This window comes from Narcine bancroftii, chromosome 1 (genome assembly GCF_036971445.1).
Source record: "Narcine bancroftii isolate sNarBan1 chromosome 1, sNarBan1.hap1, whole genome shotgun sequence".
NCBI lineage: Eukaryota > Metazoa > Chordata > Chondrichthyes > Torpediniformes > Narcinidae > Narcine > Narcine bancroftii.
The window spans coordinates 233,460,547-233,482,947 of NC_091469.1; the positions used below are offsets into that span (position 1 = coordinate 233,460,547).

Below are 22,401 nucleotides of genomic sequence, written 5' to 3' on the forward strand. Positions count from 1 at the left end.
ATGATATAATCCTTGTGTAACTGCAAGCAAACACTAAATTAGACACCTTTTGATCCAAATCCAGTTAATAACTCAGAAATGCCATATTGATGATGTCACCACTACATAAAGTACATGACTCACAAATCGAGAAAGAATGCTCTGGCCCCATTTCCAATGGCTTGGACTTGCACTGGGAATAGGTATCAAAATAAAATGTGTCGAAAATGTCTCATGTGCAATTGACACATAAAAACAGGCACAATGGTTCCCTAATCTAATTCTGTGGATGTTATATTTTAACAAGTATATTTTAATTTCATTAAATTTGCATTCAATATTCAATTTCCATTCAATGCACATGAATTTTCTGAATAATTCGCCATAGGCTTTCAAAGATTATCATCATCTCGTACTCATTTATTATGTTTTTCTCTCATCAGGAGTTGATTTGTAACGAATATTCAACTTACCAAATTTTTATTTTGGTAAAGCAGAAAGTGTGTTCAGTTTATTTTCAGTCAATATAAGAAGGATGTCACACAAAAGCTATTATTTATTTATTAACAGTACACTAGGGAATGGAATGCAAAACATCTAAGAAAAATGTCTTGTGAACTGAAGCGCTAAACAAATAATACTCATAAGATGTATTCAGACATACAAATACTGCACAAGCTATTCATTTAGAAGGGAAAATACAAGTTTTACCTGATGCATCCAAATGAGAGTAATGAGAGTAATGTCATGAGACCAATAAATGCCATAGTTAAACATTCCAGTGTTAAATAAATCTGTATGCTTTACATTTGCTCGTGTATGGATGGTCAGTAATGAATATTTCAGTATAAAGTATAGAAAAATCTTCTTTAGATGTTTTTAGAAAATATATTTTAATAAAAGAGGAACTTGGTCCATTGTAAATATATTTGAGATTAGTATAAAATCCAGAAGTAGGATGCATTATAATAAACTGGTTTCAAAACAAATGTTCTCTCAAGGCAATGATATTGTGGAGTCCTCTGTACATCACTGCATGGGCAACAGATTCTTCAATTGACAGTTTAAAGATAATCAGCTTTCATTCTTTATCCTTGATGTCTGTATAGTTCTAGAAGTTTTAACATTGTATTTTGAATCCCAGTTATCACTTGAAGTTGGTGCCTTTCTCTCTGTTGTATTTCCTTCCAATTTATTTCGCTTCTGATAACAGCAGAATTAAAAACAATATATGTTATACTCATTTACTTACTAAAATGCAATTTTTAATACTAAAAAGAATATAAAGAAAAAAAAGGAAATTAAAATGAACAGCAGACTGGCACAGGGCAGCAGAAATAGGAAGAATACTAAGTGTTGAGAAGGAGAAGCATAGGAGACAACCCAACAGGACGGTGACCATGACAGTGGACCAGCGAGGCATTCAGCGACTGAAGGACCTACACGGGCTGCACGTGGTTGGCGACTTATGGTTGAAGGACTTTCAGAGGCTGTGGGCTGCTGGAGATTGGATCATGGGAACCAGGTATCAGAACTGGGATTTGAGAGGGTGCTGATGGCAGGAAGGGCTCCTGAAAGCTTCCTGATTGTATTGGAGGTTTGGATCTGGAGTTCGGGTTGCTGATGGCTTGAACTGGAGTTTGTGTGGCTGCAGAGGCTGTGGGAGTGCTGTGGGTAAATCCACGGGACACGCAGTATCTCTGAAGGGATTCTCTTTCTCAGATTGTTAGGGGCGCTGGGCAATGCTCATGACAACCTTTTGTTTTGCTTACAGCAGAAAAATGTTGAAATATATTATGTTTATTCCATTTTTAATGTATTATTACACAATAATAAAAGGAACCTTTGAAAAGTAGCCACATTGTTTATAAGTGAGATAATAATTATAGTCAGTCTTTTTGATATGAAAAGATGCATACTACATCTTAAAATAAATTCTATTTCCAAAATTACAGGTAAAACATTTGAAGATGAGTAAAATAAGTATAGTTGGCATTTTACTATTGTATTTCATAATCTTATTTATGAATTCTCAATTCACAGTACCCACTCTTCATTAATCTCTATTACTTTTTGCAAAAGGAAGGGGAAAAGGCAATAGCAACAAAGATATGTTAGTAAGTTTTCAATCACTGCATTGAATTAAATCATAAACATGTTCCTTATATTTAAACTTACAACTTCTTATTGACAAAATGTGTGCTTTTTATAAATGGAATTATTAACTGAAGTGTGAATCAATCATTGTTTACCTAACTCAAACTGAATGATATCTCAGCAATAGACAATAGACAATAGGAGCTGGAGTAGGCCCTTCAGCCCATTGAGCCAGCACCGCCATTTTACAGATCATGGCTGATCACTACCATCAGTACCCCTTTCCAGCCTTATCCCCATAACCCTGAACTCCTTTGCCCACTAGAGTCTTATCTAACTTTCTTTTGAACATAATCAGCGAATCTGCCTCTACCACCCTCTGTTGCAGAGCATTCCACAGATTCACACTTCTCTGGGTAAAAAAATGTTTTCTCATCTCCGTCCTAAAGGGCCTACCCTGTATTCTTAAACTATGCCCTCTAGTCTTCGTCTCCCCCATCATTGGGAACAAGTAATCCGACTTCACCCTGTCTATCCCCCTGATAATTTTGTATACCTCAATCATGTCCCCCCTCATCCTTCTAAACTCCATTGGATACAAGTCCAGTTTTTCTAGCCTTTCAGCATATGTCAACCCCGCCATCCCTGGAACTAACCTTGTAAATCTGCGCTGCACACCCTCTATAGCTAGTATGTCCTTCCTCAAAATTGGAGACCAGAACTGGACGCAATACTCCAGGTGGGGTCTCACCAGGGCCCTGTACAACTGCAGAAAGGCGTCTCTGTTCCTATACTCCAATCTCCTCTTTATGAAAGCCAACATGCCATTTACCTTCTTCACAGCTTTCTGAACCTGCATGCTAGCCTTCAGTGACCGGTGAACAAGTACACCCAGATCCATTTGCACCTCCCCACTCCCTAGCTACAACAATGGGAAATTGGAGCCATTGGACTATTTGGAGAAATAATGAAGTCCTTAACCAAAGTTAGAGAAATGAGAATTATTTAGAATTTCTGAGCATTATGAAGTTTTTTTCAGAAACCCAGGCACAAATGCTAGGACTGAAGAAAAGTTAACTGAAAAAGTTAATCTACAGACTTGTTAAGTACTGGCCTGCACCGTTATACTCACATTCCAGACAATATGTTTAATTTCCTAGCACAATGCTTGTAATATTTTGACCCATTATCAACATACAGAGAGGCTTCAGCGAGGCCACAAATACAAGAGCAGTTCCTCAGAGTCCTGAACTCTAGACCCCATGACGCCCATCACAACTACACAGAAGAAAGCTGCTTACCTGATGAACCAGTGGTCCATGTTGAACCACACTTGGAAAGAAAACTGAGAGTATCAATAGCACAGAATGCCCGAATAAAGACTTCAGTGTCCATCACTTCTCCTCTTTCACTGGCATCCACTACCACAGGAAATTGTACTCCAGGTTGGTAAGTGAGTTTATATGAAATTTGTTGGCATTCAACTAAACTCAGCTACACCGCCTGTAGATGGCATTTTAATATGAATTAGATATGACAAAGTACAAGGCAATAAAAATTAGACAAGTCTGTCCCATGTGAAGTTGGTTAAGAAAGAAATATTGCTCAGGATATAGGGGAAAGTATCCTTGCTCTTCTCTGAATTGATGCCATGGAATTCCTCGTGTCATTTGGAATGCTACAACCCTAAATATGAAACATTCTTTTACATTGCAGTAAATCATCAGTCTAGATCTTGGAGAGGGGTTAGAGCCCACAATCTTTCAACTCCAAGGGGAGAATGAGCAAGGCCACAGTGGTATTCACTATGCAACATCAAGACTGTGCAAGTAGTGGAAGAAATATTAAATAAGGCACCCACTTCTTTTGCTATTCAGATATTCCTGATGCTCAATCAGTTAAATTGGTAAATTTATTTCATTCTCAAAAATGAAGAAAGTCAGTTACACTATAACTTTTCAAGATTGTTGCAATGTGGCAAAGTTTATCCATATGGAAATACTACGTATCGTGACGGTATTTTGAGGTGGTTTGGGAGGAATTGCTAAAACACAGAATCTTTGCAGGACTTTTGCAGAGTGCTTTTTGCAAGAAGCAACAAAGTATTGACATACAGCTTACCTGGGAACATGTCATCTTTGCAAGCTGGAGGAACAGCTTTGCTCTCAGAGAGGGAGGGAGTGAGAGAGAAGGAGTCACAGAAATCAGTTCCAAAGGGACAAGCTGGCAAACTTTGGAAGGCTGCCTGGTGAAAGAAGATTGGCGGGCTGAAAGGTGACCTGAAAGAAAGAACCCTGAAGGGGGGCAAGACTGATTGAGAAGGAATCAGTTGCAGATGTCCTGGAAAAAGAATCTCTCTCTGAAAACCAGCAAGAACCCTCCTGAGTGGTAACCATCTGCCTGTTAAAAACCAAAGCCTCATGCACTTTGTGAATGCTAACTTCTGCGCACAGTACAAGAATTGCCTGCAACCAGTGAGATTGGACTGTCATCCAAAGAACTTTTCTAATCTTAAATATACATTACACACACCTGCGCTTAGTATTAGGGGGGGGATTAAGTAAATAGGTTAAATAATAAGTTAAAGTTTAATTCTGTTTTCTTGTTCAAATATAATTAAAAACTCCTTATGTTGAAGTGACCCTGTGTTGTGGTGCATATCTATTGCTGCTGGTTTTTGGGCTCCTCTGGACTCCGTAACAGTACAAAGACTGTAAGTATAATTGCTGCAGACAAACGGAAGTCAATCCACCACACCATAAGAGTGCAGAGAGGATCATTGAAGTCTCCCTCCCTCCCCCTACTATTGGCGTGATCTACTAGGATTGTTGTCTGAAGAGTATGTACAAAATCATTGAGGACCCTTTCCACCCTGCACACAGCATCTTTCAGCTGCTCCTATCTGGGAAGAGATATAGGAGGATCAGAGCCAGCACCACCAGGCTGAGGAACAGCTTCTTCCTCTAGGCCAGGGGTGTCAAACTCAAATTCACAGAGGGCCAAAATTAAAAACTTGGACTAAGTCGAGGGCCAAACTAAATATTTATTGAAAATTTTCAACAACATCTGCATGTTTTCTCTTCTTTCAACATATGTAATGTTAAACTTTTTCTTATTAAAATAAATGTTTAATAATAGTTTTGGATAAACTCTTTCCAGAAGCATTAACAAATGAGAAATAAAATATTCAATCAATAATATTTCTCTATAGAGGATTTGTCAAATGTTGCTAGTGTGCTGTCGAATAGTAAAATCTGAGGGCTATTGAGAATGTGGGAGAATAACATGATTCCTGAAACAATCAAATGGGTGACTGATTGTGGGCATGAACTCTAGCAGGGTTATTTGCCATGCCCTTTTTCCATTGGTACAGGTATCCTTTGATTTACACACTTTTCAAGTTTTATGCCTAATGAGCTTGTATCCAGGTGCAGGACCATTTTTAACCAGGAATATATTTATCACTGTGACATGAAACTATTGGAAGATCGTTTTATCCTGAGATTAAAGTTCATAATCCTTACTCAGGCCTGTGTGCGGGAGGGCGGGGTTTGCGGGCGATCGGGTTGGACAACGACAGTGCGAGGGCATCGGCTCTTGCTGCAGGACGGCATCTCGGCGGATCAGCGGCCCCGTCACCGTGAGTCACGGGTCGGCCTGCGGCAGGGAGGGGGAGTGGGCAACGGTCCTGGCGAGGTCAGGCCCCCCCTGAGTTTCTGCCGGACCCCCCTTGACCTGCTGAGTTTCTCCCGGACCCCCCTTGACCTGCTGAGTTTCTCCCGGACCTCCCTTGACCTGCTGAGTTTCTCCCGGACCCCCCTTGACCTGCTGAGTTTCTCCCGGACCCCTCCCCCTTGACCTGCTGAGTTTCTCTCGGACCCCCCTTTGACCTGCTGAGTTTCTCCCGGATCCCCCTTTGACCTACTGAGTTTCTCCCGGACCCCCCTTGACCTGCTGAGTTTCTCCCGGACCTCCCTTGACCTGCTGAGTTTCTCCCAGACCCCCCTTGACCTGCTGAGTTTCTCCCGGACCCCTCCCCCTTGACCTGCTGAGTTTCTCTCGGACCCCCCTTTGACCTGCTGAGTTTCTCCCAGATCCCCCTTTGACCTGCTGAGTTTCTCCCGGACCCCCTTTGACCTGCTGAGTTTCTCCCTTCTGGTGTTTTTACGAGAACCACAGACTTTTCGCTCATACATTGATGAGGGGGATCAAGGACCAAACATTGTCAGGTACCTCTCTGCTGTATAAAGGATACGGTTTAACCCGCTGAGTTTCTCCAGTGTTGGGTTTTCACGAGGTAGAGTCAAAGGGCCGAAGGGCCTGTTTCTGATCTGTAATGTTCTACGGACCCTGCTCTTCTTTCCGTGCTGGTGTCCCAGGACCTTTCCAGGGCAGTGTCCGCGCTCAGGACTGCACTGGGATCCCGGTCAGCGGTGGAGGAGCAGGTGAGCGTGGCTAATCCCGATCCAGCCCACGCCACTCCCGAGATTGACGGGGGGTTCCACCCTACCTGCCCGACCAGCCTCGCTCTCCACGTGTACTCCGGGCACCCGCCGCTGGTCCGGTGGGAGGGCGCAGGGCGGCCGGCAGCCGGCGCCCCCATCGCCCGGCGGGGAGCCCCAATCTTCCCTCCGGCGTCCTGACTCCATCTGCAGCTCCAAGAAACGCTGTGCCACTGGGTTTCCGGGCACTGGGAAGTGGCCTTGGCTTCCCCTGACACCGGCCAGGCCGCGCTGCGGTGGGGAGGGGTTGGGCGGGGGGACACAACAGCGTGTTTATAAAACCACCCACCACTACTTTTCAAGGACCAGGATTTTTCTCTCTCTCTCTCACCCTGGGACACAGCGGTTACTGTGCATGCACTATACTGGCGCGGCGGCCAGTGGGCCACCTCTAATACATTTTTGATATGATCTTGCAGGCCAAATATAATTATATCGCGGGCCAAATTTGGCCCGCGGGCCAGAGTTTGACATGTGTGCTCTAGGCAGTGAGAACGCTGAACGACCAAAGGAACTGCTCACACTAAAATATTCATGAAACAATATTAATTTATTTGTATATATGAAAAATTGTCCTGCATATCTATGGTTTGCCTGTATGTGTGTAATGTCTGGTTGTGTGTCTGAGTGTTTTGCACTGAGGACCGGAGTTGTATTTGCGCAATCAGATGACAATAAAATTGACTTGACTTGAAGTTTAAAAGAGATAGCAACATTCCTGACTTAAAATATGCAGTTTGTCACAAACCTTTCTAATTTATCTGATCCTTTACTACACACACGGCCAGACAAAAATAAATCTTAAATAAAATACTGTCGTGCAAACTCCTATAAATCATTTTCCAAACATCTAAAGGGTAATTTTACCAATAATTTTATTGGTGGAACATGGGTAGAAAAATAGCAAAAGGTATTTAATCCAGAGATATATGAGATACTGGATAATCATGTTGAGGAACTTTGGGGGACATCCGATGCGCTCTAGTATTTGCCAAAGCCCTTTCCTGCTCACGGTGTCGAAGGCTTTGGTGAGGTCAACAAAGGTGATGTAGAGTCCTTTGTTTTGTTCTCTGCATTTTTCTTGGAGCTGTCTGAGGGCAAAGACCATGTCAGTAGTTCCTCTGTTTGCGCGAAAGCCGCACTGTGATTCTGGGAGAATATTCTCGGCGACACTAGGTATTATTCTATTTAGTAGAATCCTAGCGAAGATTTTGCCTGCAATGGAGAGCAACGTGATTCCCCTGTAGTTTGAGCAGTCTGATTTCTCGCCTTTGTTTTTGTACAGGGTGATGATGGTGGCATCACGAAGATCCTGAGGCAGTTTACCTTGGTCCCAACAAAGCTTGAAAAACTCATGCAGTTTGGCATGCAGAGTTTTGCCGCCAGCCTTCCAGACTTCTGGGGGGATTCCATCCATACCTGCTGCTTTGCCACTTTTCAGTTGTTCGATTGCCTTATATGTCTCATCCAGGGTGGGAACCTCATCCAGCTCTAGCCTTAGGGGCTGTTGAGGGAGCTGGAGCAGGGCGGAATCTTGGACTGAGCGGTTGGCACTGAAAAGAGATTGGAAGTGTTCTGACCATCGGTTGAGGATGGAGATCTTGTCGCTGAGGAGGACTTTGCCGTCTGAGCTGCGCAGCGGGCTTTGGACTTGGGGTGAGGGGCCGTACACAGCCTTTAGAGCCTCGTAGAAAAACCAACAAGGTCGGGTCAGATACAGCAATGAGCTCTCTGAACCCTTCTCCATTAACAATGGCGTGAAGCAAGGCTGTGTTCTGGCACCAACCCTCTTTTCAATCTTCTTCAGCATGATGCTGAACCAAGCCATGAAAGACCCCAACAATGAAGACGCTGTTTACATCCGGTACCACACGGATGGCAGTCTCTTCAATCTGAGGCGCCTGCAAGCTCACACCAAGACACAAGAGAAACTTGTCCGTGAACTACTCTTTGCAGACGATGCCGCTTTAGTTGCCCATTCAGAGCCAGCTCTTCAGCGCTTGACGTCCTGCTTTGCGGAAACTGCCAAAATGTTTGGCCTGGAAGTCAGCCTGAAGAAAACTGAGGTCCTCCATCAGCCAGCTCCCCACCATGATTACCAGCCCCCCCACATCTCCATCGGGCACACAAAACTCAAAACGGTCAACCAGTTTACCTATCTCGGCTGCACCATTTCATCAGATGCAAGGATCGACAATGAGATAGACAACAGACTCACGAAGGCAAATTGCGCCTTTGGAAGACTACACAAAAGAGTCTGGAAAAACAACCAACTGAAAAACCTCACAAAGATAAGCGTATACAGAGCCGTTGTCATACCCACACTCCTGTTCGGCTCCGAATCATGGGTCCTCTACCGGCACCACCTACGGCTCCTAGAACGCTTCCACCAGCGTTGTCTCCGCTCCATCCTCAACATCCATTGGAGCGCTTACATCCCTAACGTCGAAGTACTCGAGATGGCAGAGGTCGACAGCATCGAGTCCACGCTGCTGAAGATCCAGCTGCGCTGGATGGGTCACGTCTCCAGAATGGAGGACCATCGCCTTCCCAAGATCGTGTTATATGGCGAGCTCTTCACTGGCCACCGTGACAGAGGTGCACCAAAGAAAAGGTACAAGGACTGCCTAAAGAAATCTCTTGGTGCCTGCCACATTGACCACCGCCAGTGGGCTGTTATCGCCTCAAACCGTGCATCTTGGCGCCTCACAGTTTGGCGGGCAGCAACCTCCTTTGAAGAAGACCGCAGAGCCTACCTCACTGACAAAAGGCAAAGGAGGAAAAACCCAACACCCATCCCCAACCAACCAATTTTCCCCTGCAACCGCTGCAATCGTGTCTGCCTGTCCCGCATCGGACTTGTCAGCCACAAACGAGTCTGCAGCTGACGTGGACTTTTTACCCCCTCCATAAATCTTCGTCCGCGAAGCCAAGCCAAAGAAAAGATATGAGATACTGTATTTGGAAAAATGCAACATGCTTATGTTAATTGTTTTTTTTTAAGAGACGATGTTGATTTGCTGAGGGGGGAGGGAGTGGATGTTGTCCACGTGGCATTCAATGAGGTCCTTCATTGTAGGTTAATCCAAAAGATGAAGGTATACAGCATTCACTGTGATGTGGTGGGCTAGTTTCAGAATTGGTTTGGGCATGGAAGACTGAAGTTAGTGGTGGAGCAGTATTATTCTGACTAGATGTCTGAAACCAGTGATTTTCCACTGGGATCAATATTGCGGTCATTGTTGTTTGTAATACATATGTAAATGTTTTGGACAAAAATGAAAGTGGCTTGAATACAAAGTTTGCAGGTGATATGAAAATGAGCACAGTTGTGGAAAAATGAAAGAGGCTGTCAAATATTCCAGCAGGACATAAACTAGTTGGATATACAGGACTAGAAACAGCAGATTGCAATTAATTTGTACATGTATGAGGTGTTGGGAGGTTAAACAAAAGAGGAAAGAACACAACAAATGTCAGAGCCTTTGGAGCACTGATTGGCAAGTGACTGAAATGTGCTGCCAGGGGAAATGGTGGAAGCAAATATAATCATGATATTTAAGAAGAACATGAATGGGCAAGGGATAGTGAGATATCGACCACATAGAGGCATCATGGTCAGTACAGAAGGGCCTGTTCTTATGCTGTACTGTTCCATGTTGTAAGGCAAGGTCAACACAAAATAATCGGAAGTATATTGAGCTGCATGGAGGAACATAGGGACTTTGGAGTGAATGGATGTCCACAGATAATTAAGCACTAGGTCAGCCAATAAGATGTTCAAAAGGCATGGAGGATGCTTTCCTTTATGAATTACAGAAAGGATCCAAGAGCAGAAAAGCTGTGCTAGGACAGGACACGAGTTGGATCATTGCTTGAGGACTTCATAATATAATGATCAACACATTAAGAATTGCACGAGAGAAGCTGCAGTGAAGATTCATAAGAATGTTGGCACAGCTGTAAAATTGTAGCTGGGAGGAAAGATTGGAAAAGAGGAGGGTGAAGGAAGGCTTAGTTGATAACGTTAAAAGATCTGAGGGGCCTGGATAAACAGAAATACATTTTTCTTTAAAATGAATCAAAGGGCATAGATTTAAAGTAAATGGTAGAAAGTTTTAGAGGTGAGTTGAGGTTTGTTTTCCACCCATGGGGGGGGTGGGGGGGGTACAGATATATAAAACCTGTTGCTTAAAAGGATGGTTGAGACAGTAAACCATCACATTTCAACAGTTATTTAGAAATTTAGTTGAAGCACTTTGACATGTGCAACAACAGATCTAATGCTAGTAGAGAGAAGTGACGACACTTTTTCCTTTGTGCCACACATTTTCTATCATTTGATTCTCTAGAGCATTGTAGAGTAGATGCCAAAAGATCCCATACACTCAGCTTCTGGTACATTCTCTAGCGCTGACAATAGGTTCTTTCCAATGACACATTGCTTCAGGACTTCCTGTGGCTTTATAAATATTTTATTAATAGCTTGCATAAAACTTACTTGATTCAATGGTGCAGATGATCCATGAGGGCCCTGAGGATCTGAGGCCCGGGTCACAGGTAGTGGTGGCACAAGGTTAGTTCTCAAGCTAAAAACAAATGGATATACTGTGCTGATGTCATTTAAAAATTTGAGATTCTCTATTTTCCATTAATCAACAATCACCCATTTTAACGTTAATTTGGACTAAAAAATGGATAAAACTGGAAAAAAGAATAACAGAAAGAACAAAGTAACCAAATTTATAATTAAATCGATCCAGGAAATGCAACTTTAGGATATATGGAGGAAACAACATCCAAAGGAAAAGGAATATTCATATTATTCAAGTAGACATAAAACATACTCAAGGATAGACCTATTCCTGTTATCAGCCCACATTCAAGAAAGAGTTAAGAAAACAGAATATAAAGCTAGATTGTTATTGGATCACTCACCCCTGTTATTGGCAATAGAGCTGGAGGACATCCCACCAAGAATGTATAGATGGAGATTAAACTCCATGCTACTTAAAAGACAGGATTTTAGAGAATTCATTGAGCAACAAATTAAAATGTACTTTGAAATAAATACGGAATCAGTGAAAAATAAATTTATACTATGGGACGCAATGAAAGCGTTCATTAGGGGACAGATAATAAGTTATGTAACTAAAATGAAGAAGGACTACAATCGAAAAATAGAACAGTTGGAAAGGGAAATAACAAATACAGAAAAAGAATTAGCAATAAAGGAAGATACAACTAAAAGAAGAGGATTGACAGACAAGAAAATAAAATATGAAACACTACAAACATATAAGGTGGAGAAGAACATAATGAAGACAAAACAGAAATATTATGAGCTAGGAGAAAAAATGCACAAAATACTAGCGTGACAGCTTAAGACAGAACAAACTAAAAGAACGGTATTGGCATCAAGGAAAAAGTACAAACAAATTACATATAACCCAGCGGAGATCAATGAAAACTTCAGGGAATTCTACGAACAACTATGTCAAACTGAAAACGAAGGGAAAGAAGACAAAATAGATGAATTTCTAACTAAAATTGAACTACCAAAATTACAAACAGAGGAGCAAAATAAATTAATAAAACCATTTGAAATAGAAGAAATACAGGAGATATTAAAAAAACTACCGAACAATAAAACACCGGGAGAGGATGGACTCCCAATAGAATTCGATAAAACATTTAAAGACTTATTAATTCCTCCTCTCCTGGAAATAATGAACCAGATTGAAAAAACACAAAACATACCAGATTCAAGCAAAACAGCAATAATTACTGTAATACCAAAGACGGGGAAAGATCTCCAATATCTCTACTTAACACAGATTATAAGATAATAACTAAACTATTAGCAAACAGATTGGCTGACTGTGTACCAAAAATGGTAAAACTAGACCAAACTGGATTTATTAAAAAAAGACGAACAACGGACAATATCTGTAAATTCATTAACTTAATCCATGCAGTACAAGGAAAAAAACTCCAACAGTAGCAGTTGCTTTAGACGCAGAGAAAGCCTTTGACAGAGTAGAATGGAATTATTTATTCAAAGTACTACAAAAAATCAACCTACCAGAGAAATATATGAATTCGATTAAAGCATTATATAAGGGACCAATGGCAAAAGTGACAGTAAATGGATATTTATCAAAACAATTTAACTTATACAGATCAACAAGGCAGGGATATCCACTATCTCCCTTACTATTCGCGTTAGCTATAGAACAACTAGCAGAACGACAAGAACAGAAAATAAAATAAGAGGGATAAAAATAAAAGAGAAGGAATATAAAATCAGTCTATTTGCAGATGACATTATAATATACTTAACAGAACCAGAAATATCAATAAAAGAATTACATAAGAAATTGAAGGAATATGGAGAAGTATCGGGGTACAAGATCAACGCAAATAAAAGTGAAGCAATGCCAATGAATAATGCGGATTTCACAACGTTTAAGAAAGAATCACCATTTAGATGGCAAACACAAGCAATTCGATACCTAGGTATACAACTAAATAATAATCAGCCATTAATGAAAAAATTACGACTTAGAGCACTAGAAAGACTTACCACTAACACTGATAGGAAGGATAAATTGTATTAAAATGAACATCTTCCTAAGGATACAATACCTATTTCAATCATTACCAATTCACCTAACAGAGAAATTCTTCAAGGAGCTAAAGAAAATAATAAGGAAATTCTTATGGAAAGGGGGGAAACCGAAGATAGCACTAGAAAAATTAACAGAGTGGTACAAACAAGGAGGTTTACAACTACCAAACTTTAAGAATTATTATAGAGCAGCACAATTAAGATACCTATCAGATTTTTATCAAACAAGGGAAAAATCAGATTGGACCAGATTAGAACTAGATAAAATAGGGGAGAAGATACCTGAACATATACTATACAAGTGGGATGATAAATTGGTGCAACGTTGGAATTCACCAGTATTGCACCATCTGCTCAACATTTGGAAGAAGATTCATGTAGAAAGGAATAAAATAAATTATCAACTACCAAAATTAATATTGACACAAAAATCAACTAATCCCTTTCACAATAAATAACCTTTCCTTCAGAGAATGGGAGAGAAAAGGGATCAAAAGAATAGAAAATTGTTTTTCGGGAAATAAATTATTATCTTTTGAACAAATGAAGGACAAATATAATATAACTCACGATACAATGTTTGCATACCACCAACTGAAAACCTACTTGAAGGACAAATTGGGAAACAGTCTGAGGTTATCAGAAGGAAGCAATTTTGAATATGTGATTACAGACACAATGATAATTAAAAGATTTATAACAAACATGTTCATCAAACTGCAAGAAAAGGAGAATGAGGAAACTAACTGTAAACTTAAACAAAAATGGGAACAAGATCTAAACATAAAGATAAAGAATGAAACATGGGAAAAGCTATGCTCCGGAACTATGAGAAATACAATAAACACGAGGTTACGCGTGATACAATATAATTGGTTACACAGGCTATACATCACACCCCAAAAGTTAAATAAATGGGACCCAACAGTATCAGACAGATGTTTTTGCTGTAAAAAGGAAACGGGAACAACAATACATGCAATTTGGACATGTGAGAAAGTGAAAACATTTTGGGAAGATTTAAACAGATATTAAATAAAATCACAAAAAGCAATAAACCAAAAAACCCAGAGATCTTCCTTTTAAGTAATATAAGAAATAAAGAATTTGGACTCGATTTGGATGGAGCACAAAAAAGATTTATTATGATAGCCCTAGCTGTAGCAAAAAAATGTATTATGTCAACCTGGAAATTAGAAGACAACTTGAGAATACAACAATGGTACATAGAAATAAATAAATGTATTCCATTAGAAAAAATAACATATAGTTTAAAAAATAATATCACAATATTCGAACAAATATGGGAACCATACATGAAATACAATAGAGAAATCCTACCATGAACCTCCACCACCTAAAATGACAGAAGAAGATGACAACAAAATGAACTGACTCAGTATGTAAAAGTAAAAGATAAAAATTTCTGTTTATTTTTATTAAGTGACGACATTGTTTAATGGGTTAATGTATCTTATAGTTTGAACTTTGAATAAATTGGAAGAGGGGGTGAGGGAGGGAGGGAAGGGAGGGAAGGGAGGGGGGAAAAATGACACTGTATATATTCAAGAGAAAAAATGTCTGTATGTATTTTGGTCAGTATGGTTTATAGTGTGAAAAATAAAAAATATAAATAAAAAAATAATCACCCCGGTTTTTATTACTTAACACAATGATTTGATAGTGTCAGTGACACGGGTTTGAACCCAGCTCTGTGTGTAAGGACTTTGGACGTTCTCCCTGTGACCAATTCTGGATGCCCTGGTTTCCTCCCACCCATACAGGGTTTGTAGGTTAGTTGGTATATTGGAACAGTAGGGACTTGTGGGCTAGAAGGGCTGTTACCTTGTTGCACTTCTAAATTAAAAAATATATTAGCATTTTAAAATAATTGGTAGAAAGTTTTAGAGGGTGAGTTGAAGTTTATTTTCCCACTTTTGTATTTCACATAGTGTCTTCTGTAATCCTTGACAGTACCTAAATATGAGAATCCAAAGCACAATAAAAATGACCCAAAAACCTGACAGTACCGTTTTATAACATAGGATTGAAAATTATTCTTGGAATATTATATTGACATCAAACATTTTCCTCTTTCTTCCATCTCAATTATGATATAAAAATACAGTAAACATTAAAGAAGGATATCTAAGTTTACATATGACCTAATAAATCACGAAAATCTGTAGACACCGTGATTGAAGTAAAAACACAAAACGCTGGAGAAACTCAGTTGGTTAAAAAGTGTCCTTTATGTAGCAAAGGTAAAAATACATTACCGATATTTCGGGCTTGAGCCCTTCATCTCCCTCTGCTAAAACAGAGACCTCCCAGTAGGCAACCATTTCATTTCTGAGTCATACTCCCACACTCACATGCCTGTCCGTGGCCTTATGTACTATCCCACCCAGACCATCTGCAGGATGGAGGAACAACATCGTCTGGGCCCTGTCCACCCGATGGCATTAACATCAAGTTCTTTGGTTTCTGCTAACCTTCTCACCATTTTTCCTCCTCCCCTTTCCAATTTTTCCAGATCTCCTCCCTTCCTTCCCCCTCCACTCACCCAGCCATCCCTCCTCCCCCTGATCGCTGCTGTCCCCTCCCACCCTTCTCCACCTATCACCTCCTGCTTTTGCCCCCACCTCCCTCCCCCACCCTTTTGTTCGGACGCCTGCCGACATTCTTCCATACCTTGAGGAAGGGCTCAAGCCTGAAATGTCAGTGATGTATTTTTACCTTTGCTACATAAAGGACACTATTTGACCAGCTGAGTTTCTCCAGCATTTTTCTTTTTGTTTTAACAAATGACCTAGATCTATTAGGAAGATGGCTTAAGGAGTGGATAATAGAATCGAACTCTTGACAAGTTTGAGGGACAACACGTTAGTAAGTTAAACCAAGTAGGATGCTGGAGGGTGCTGGAGGGTTTTGTAGTTCAAATCGACCTAGGACTACAATGTAGCCACATGCAACTTGAACGAAGACACATGGAACACAGAGTAGTCAGATTAAGCTCTGTGTTTTATTGGGGGCTCACACCCGACTTTTATATTCGCCGTGTTCCATCTGTTCCCCCCCCTTTAATGACATCATGACCCACATAACAAAGGTAGGTTTCCCTTGCATAATAATCCCTTCTTCCCCACGTGCTGTCCCTGACTGTTGGCTGTGCAGCAAGCTCAGCGCCAATTTGGGGTTGCCAGCCTTTAAGCTGTCCTTGCTGTCCTCCTGCCAGTTCGCCTGTTGGGGCCAGTGCTGCTGGCTTTTAGTTGTGCTTGCCACCCAGAGCTCCAGTTCGATCGCTGCAGGGGCGGCCACAACAACAGTTTAATATTTCCATGAAAGTGGCAACTCAAGTGGACAGGATGATAAAGAAGGTGTTTGGCACTCTTTCCTTCATTGGACGGGGTATTAAGAACAAAGGTTGAGCCTTCATGATACAGCTATGCAAAACATTTGCGAGACCAACTTTGAGTACTGTGTGTAGTTTTTGTTGCCCGGCTACAGGAAAGATATGAATAAGATGAAATGAACACAGAGGATATTCATGAGGATGTTGCTGGGACTAGAGAGCTTGAGCTATATAGAGAGGGTGGAAAGGGTAGGTCTTTATTCCCTCTAATGTCAGAGGATGAGGGATGACTTGAGATTAGGAATATTGCGAGGGGCATAAATAAAATGAATGCTCACAGTTATTTTCCTGGGGTCGATCGCTCTAGAATTAGGTTTAAGATGAGAGGGGAGAGATCAGAACTTTATCTCAGAGGGTAGTCTGCATTGGAACCAGCTGACAGAGGAAGCTATAGAAGTGGGTACAACCATGAAGTACAAAAGACATGAATAGAAAGGTGAAGAAGGATATGGACCAAATACAGGCAAAAGGGACTAGTCATGATAAGTTGGACCAAAGTGCCTGTTCTGTCCTTTATCATACTACAACACCAAAAACAAATTGGTTGGTTCGGGATGTATATTCAAACCAATGAATAAAGGAGTGATCTTGGAATACACTTTTATTTTTCTCGGGGCAATACTTTTAGAAGACTGTGTGCTGTCTGCATTCAAAATCAACACTGAATGAATGGGAAAATACTCCTCCCTGTGAGCCAACAGGGTTAAATAAAATTAATTTGAGTCCAGTGTGAAGTACAAAATTAGCAACAAGTTAGCAATAAGATTAGTTTTAGAAATGGATGTCTCTCAACCAATACTTTAAGACTTTGTGCAATCACAAAGAAGGCTAGCCAGTGGCTAAACTTTGTGAGGTATCTGAGGAGATTTGATATGTCACCGAAAACTTCGACAGGTGAAGAGCATTCTGACTGGTTGCATCACTGCCTTGTACGGAGGTGTCAATTCTTAGGACAAGAATTAACTCCAGAGGATTGTTGACCCTGTGACATCACAGGCACCAGACTTCATTCCATCTAGGACATTGACATGAGGCGGTGTCTTAAAAATAGCAGCCTCTATACTCTTCACTCTGCTACCATGGGGAAAAAAGTACAGGAGCCTAAAGACGAGCACTCAACAGCACAAGGACAGCTTCTTCCCTGCTACCACCAGATTCCTGAATAATCAATGAACCAAAGATACTGCCTTACTTTTTCTGCATTATTACTGATACTTTAAAAAAAAATTATAGTAATGTTGTAAGATGGTTATAATATGAATGTTTGCTCTATGACGCTGCCACAAAACACTGAATTTCATGACTTGTTCATGACAATAAATAAATTCTGATTCTGAAGTACACTTCAAAAATTACTTAGAAAAAATAACAAGAAATTTATTCCACAGCCAAATGTATAATCTCTCAGTTCGATATTTATAGCTGGTGAGTTCCAAAAGATAATATACTGGGCCAAATTTTATTTAAAATTGCTGGCAGTTCCATATGGAATTGCAACATTTCTAACACCAAATTTCTGGCCTGGCTTATGCCAGACAGTGATTTCATGGCTCAATTTTATCCAGCAGGCTCAGTACAAGTTCATTTGAATTGAATGACTTTGTGGAGTCTGCCTGAGTTGTACCTTGGTTGTGTTCACAAGCCCATTTGAATTGAATGAATTTGTGGAGTCTGCCTGAGTTGTACCTTGGTTGGATTCACAGGGCCATCAGAATTGAAGGACTTTATACAATCTGCCTGAGTTGTAACTTGGTCGGGTTCACAAGGCCATTTGAATTGAATGACTTTGTGGAGTCTGCCTGAGTTGTACCTTGTTCGGTTTCACAATTTCATTTGAATTAAATGACTTTGAGGAGTCTGCCTGAGTTGTACCTTGGTCATGTTCAAAAGGCCATTTGAATTGAATGATTTTGTGGAAACTGCCTGAGTTTGTACCTTGGTCGGTTTCACAAGGCCATTTGAATTGAATGACTTTGTGGAGTCTGCCTGAGTTGTACCTAGGTCGTGTGCACAAGGCCATTTGAAATGAATCACATTGCGGAGTCTGCCTGAGTTGTACCTTGGTCGGGTTCACAAGGCCATTTGAATTGAATTACTTTGTGCAGTCTGCCCGAGTTGTACCTTTGTCGGGTTCACAAGGCCATTTGAATTGAATAACTTTGCGGAGTCTCCCGAGCTTGTAACTTGGTTGTGTTTACAAGGCACTTTGAATTCAATGACTTTGTGGTGTCCGCCTGAGTTGTACCTTGTTCTGCTCACAAGGCCATTTGAATTGATTAACTTTTTGGAGTCTGCTGAGTTGAACATTGGTCGTGTTCAAAAGGCCATTTGAATTGAATGACTTTGTGGAGTCTGCCTGAGTTCCACTTTGGTCTGTTCATAAGTCCATTTGAATTGATTCAATTTGTGGAGTCTGCCTGAGTTGTACCTTGGTCGTGTTCACAAGGTCATTTGAATTGAATAACTTTGTGGAATCTGCCTGAGTTGTACCTTGGTCATTTTCACAAGGCTTTTTGGATTTAATGACTTTGTGGAGTCCACCTGAGAAAAACCTTGGTTTGCTTCACAAGGCCATTTGAATTGAATGATTTTGTGGAGTTTGCATGAGTTATCCCTTGGTTGGTGTGACAAGGCCATTTGAATTGAGTGACAATGTGGAGTTGGCCTGGGTTTTACCTTGGTCAGGTTCACATGGCCATTTAAATTGAATAACTTTGTGGAGTCTGCCTGAGTTGTACCTTGTTTGGTTTCACAATTTCATTTGAATTAAATGACATTGTGGAGTCTGCTTGAGTTGTATCTTGGTTGGGTTCAAAAGACCACTTGAATTGAATGACTTATTGGAGTCTGCCTGAGTTGTACCTTGGTCTGTTTACAAGGCCATTTGAATTGAATGACTTTGTGCAGTCTGCCTGAGTTGTACCTTTGTCGGGTTCACAAGGCCATTTGAATTGAATGATTTTGTGGAGTCTGCCTGAGGTATATCTTGGTCAGGTACACAACGCAATTAGAATGCAATGACTTTGTTGAGTCAGCCTGATTTATACCTTGGTTGTGTTCACTAATATATTTGAATTGAATGAATTTGGGTAATCTGTCCGAGTTGTACCTTAGTCGCGTTCACAAGGCCATTTGAATTGAATGACTGTGTGGAGTCTACCTCAGTTTTACCTTGGTCGGTTTCACAAGGCCATTGGAATTGAATCATTTTGTGGAGTCTGCATCAGTTATCCCTTGGTTGGGGTGACTAGGCCATTTGAATTGAGTGACTTTGTGGAGTCTTCCTGAGTTGTACCTTGGTCGTATTCGCAAGGCCATTTGAATTGAATGACGTTGAGGAGTCTGCCTGAGTTGTCCTTGGTTGATTTCACAAGAACATTTGAATTAAATGATTTTGTGGAGTCTGCTTGAGTCATACCTTGGTCAGGTTCACAAGGCCATTTGAATTGAATGAATTTGTGGAGTCTGCCTGAGCTGTACCTTAGTCGGGTTCACAAGGCCATTAGAATGGAATGACTTTGTGGAGCCCGCCAGAGTTGTGCCTGTTCGACTTCACATGTCCATTTGAATTGAATACTTTGTTGAGTTTTCCTGAATTGAAATTTAGTCGGGTTCACAGTGCCATTAGAATGCAATGACTTCGTGGAGTCAGCCTGATTTATACCTTGATTGTGTTCACTAATATATTTGAATTGAATGAATTTGTGGAGTCTGTCTGAGTTGTACCTTTGTCGGGTTCACAAGGCCATTTGAATTGAAGGACTTTGTGGAGTCTGCCTGAGTTGCACCTTGGACGTATTCACAAGGTCATTTGAATTGAATGACATTGTGGAGTCTGCTTGATTGTATCTTGGTTGGGTTCACAAGGCCATTTGAATTGAATGACTTTGTGGAGTTTAGCTGAGTTGTACCTTAGTCTGTTCACAAGGCCATTTGAATTGAATGACTTTGTGCAATCTGCCCAGGTTGTAACTTTGTCGGGTTCACAAGGCCATTTGAAGTGAATGACTTTATGGAGTCTGCCGAGCTTGTAACTTGGTTGTGTTTACAAGGCAATTTGAATTCAATGACTTTGTGGAGTCCGCCTGAGTTGTAACTTGTTCTGTTCACAAGGCCATTTGAATTGTTTCACTTTTTGGAGTCTGCTGAGTTGTACATTGGTCGTGTTCACAAGGCCATTTGAATTGAATGACTTTGTGGAGTGTGCCTCAGTTGTACCTTGGTCGTGGTCACAAGGCCTTTTGAATTGATTGACTTTGTGGATTCTGTCTGAGTTGACCTTGGTCTGGTTCACAAGGCCATTTGAATTGAATGACTGTTTTTTTTTAAACTTTATTTAAGATTTTATAACATGAATAACATATAGGATTAAATTTAAAAAAAATAAGTATAAAATAATAAAATTACAATACAGTATCAGTAATCTAAATAAACTATACCCTCCCCAATAATTATTACACATTAATAACCCAACTCAAATTAGTCCAATCCCCCCTTTCCCCCGCAAAATAAAGAGTGAAGAATTAATAAAGTTAATAATATATGTGAGAAAAAAAACCAACTTACAAAAAAAGAAACAAAAACATAACCGATTAAAATACTAACAAAAAGAAAAGTAATTAATACTAAGATATCAGACTTAAAAAACATATTTAAATCAAACTTAAATGCATATATTTAACAAACGGAGTTAAGATGAAACATATATTTAACTCAAACTTAATATAAAAAATTAGTAAAGTTAGTAACATTATCTATCAAAAATTCTGAAACAATAATCAATTCTTAAAAAGAAAATTGTAGCATGAAAAAAAATGAAAAAAAAAACTTTATAGAGATAAAACTTCACCAAATATCAACTAACTTCACATCTATCATCATATTAGTCACATAAACCACCATCTTAAAACAACATTCAAACCTCATTAAGCATTGTACAATTCAATTTTAGTACTCTTCCACCATTTTTCCCTTTTACTCTTGAATATTTATCCAATAAAAGCTCCAATACCACATTTAAATATCCCCAATCATTACGTTAAAATTCAGATATCCAAATAATAAAAACACATCTACAATGAAATCTATATCTTCAACAAATGGAGCATAAACCACAAACAAAATTCAAGCCTCATTAAGAATTGTACAATTCAATTTATAACTTTCACCATTATTCCCTTCGTTCTATAACTAAAATAGCAAAATAATATACACCAGAATTACCACTCCTTTCACCTTAAAGTTAAAGAAAAAATATTTAAAAAAACTTATCCATCCCATTCACATTTAAATTTCAGATATTCCTTATCTACTGAATAAACTTTACAAAACAAACCACATCAATTTTTAGTTTTTTAAACAATCAAATACTTTCTTATGCTTTTTTTCTATATTTAAACAAAAAAAACCCCTTCACTCTTTAATCTAATAATACAAAAAAAAGGAAAAAAAAAACAGGTAGGAGGTTAAAAATACCCCCTCCCGTCTAAACCGCGCAATGCGGTAACTCCCAAAAAAAAATGGGTGTGAGATAACTCACACGTAGCAGATGACTTTCAGGAAATAGTGCCTATCCAGTTCTCTCCCCCAACTCTCACTTCATCTTAAACTAACATCATCATTATTTAATATCCCTTTTTTTAAAAAAAAATTAGAAAAAAAAGGACAACTCTTCTTTTAATCAGCTCCAACTGCCGAGTCACCATTACAACCATTCCTTCATGGAGCACGGCTCTTTTCTTCCATCTCTTAGAGATCTCCTTAGAGATCGCGGCAGA

At 40.0% G+C, this 22,401-nt stretch overlaps 1 protein-coding gene across 2 annotated transcripts in view; it reads right to left on the minus strand.

Annotated features, from left to right (window-relative positions):
• Window positions 1-560: 560 nt before the first annotated feature.
• epb41l4a (erythrocyte membrane protein band 4.1 like 4A) overlaps window positions 561-22,401 on the minus strand; it is a 517,267-nt gene continuing 495,426 nt past the window's right edge. For both annotated transcript variants that reach the window (XM_069892849.1, XM_069892845.1), the window contains 2 exons: window positions 11,080-11,167; window positions 561-1,182 (listed from right to left, as the gene is read on the minus strand). In XM_069892849.1, the coding sequence (XP_069748950.1) occupies window positions 1,054-1,182; window positions 11,080-11,167 (217 nt within the window). In that variant the 3' untranslated portion in view covers window positions 561-1,053. The remainder of the gene's footprint in view (window positions 1,183-11,079; window positions 11,168-22,401) is intronic.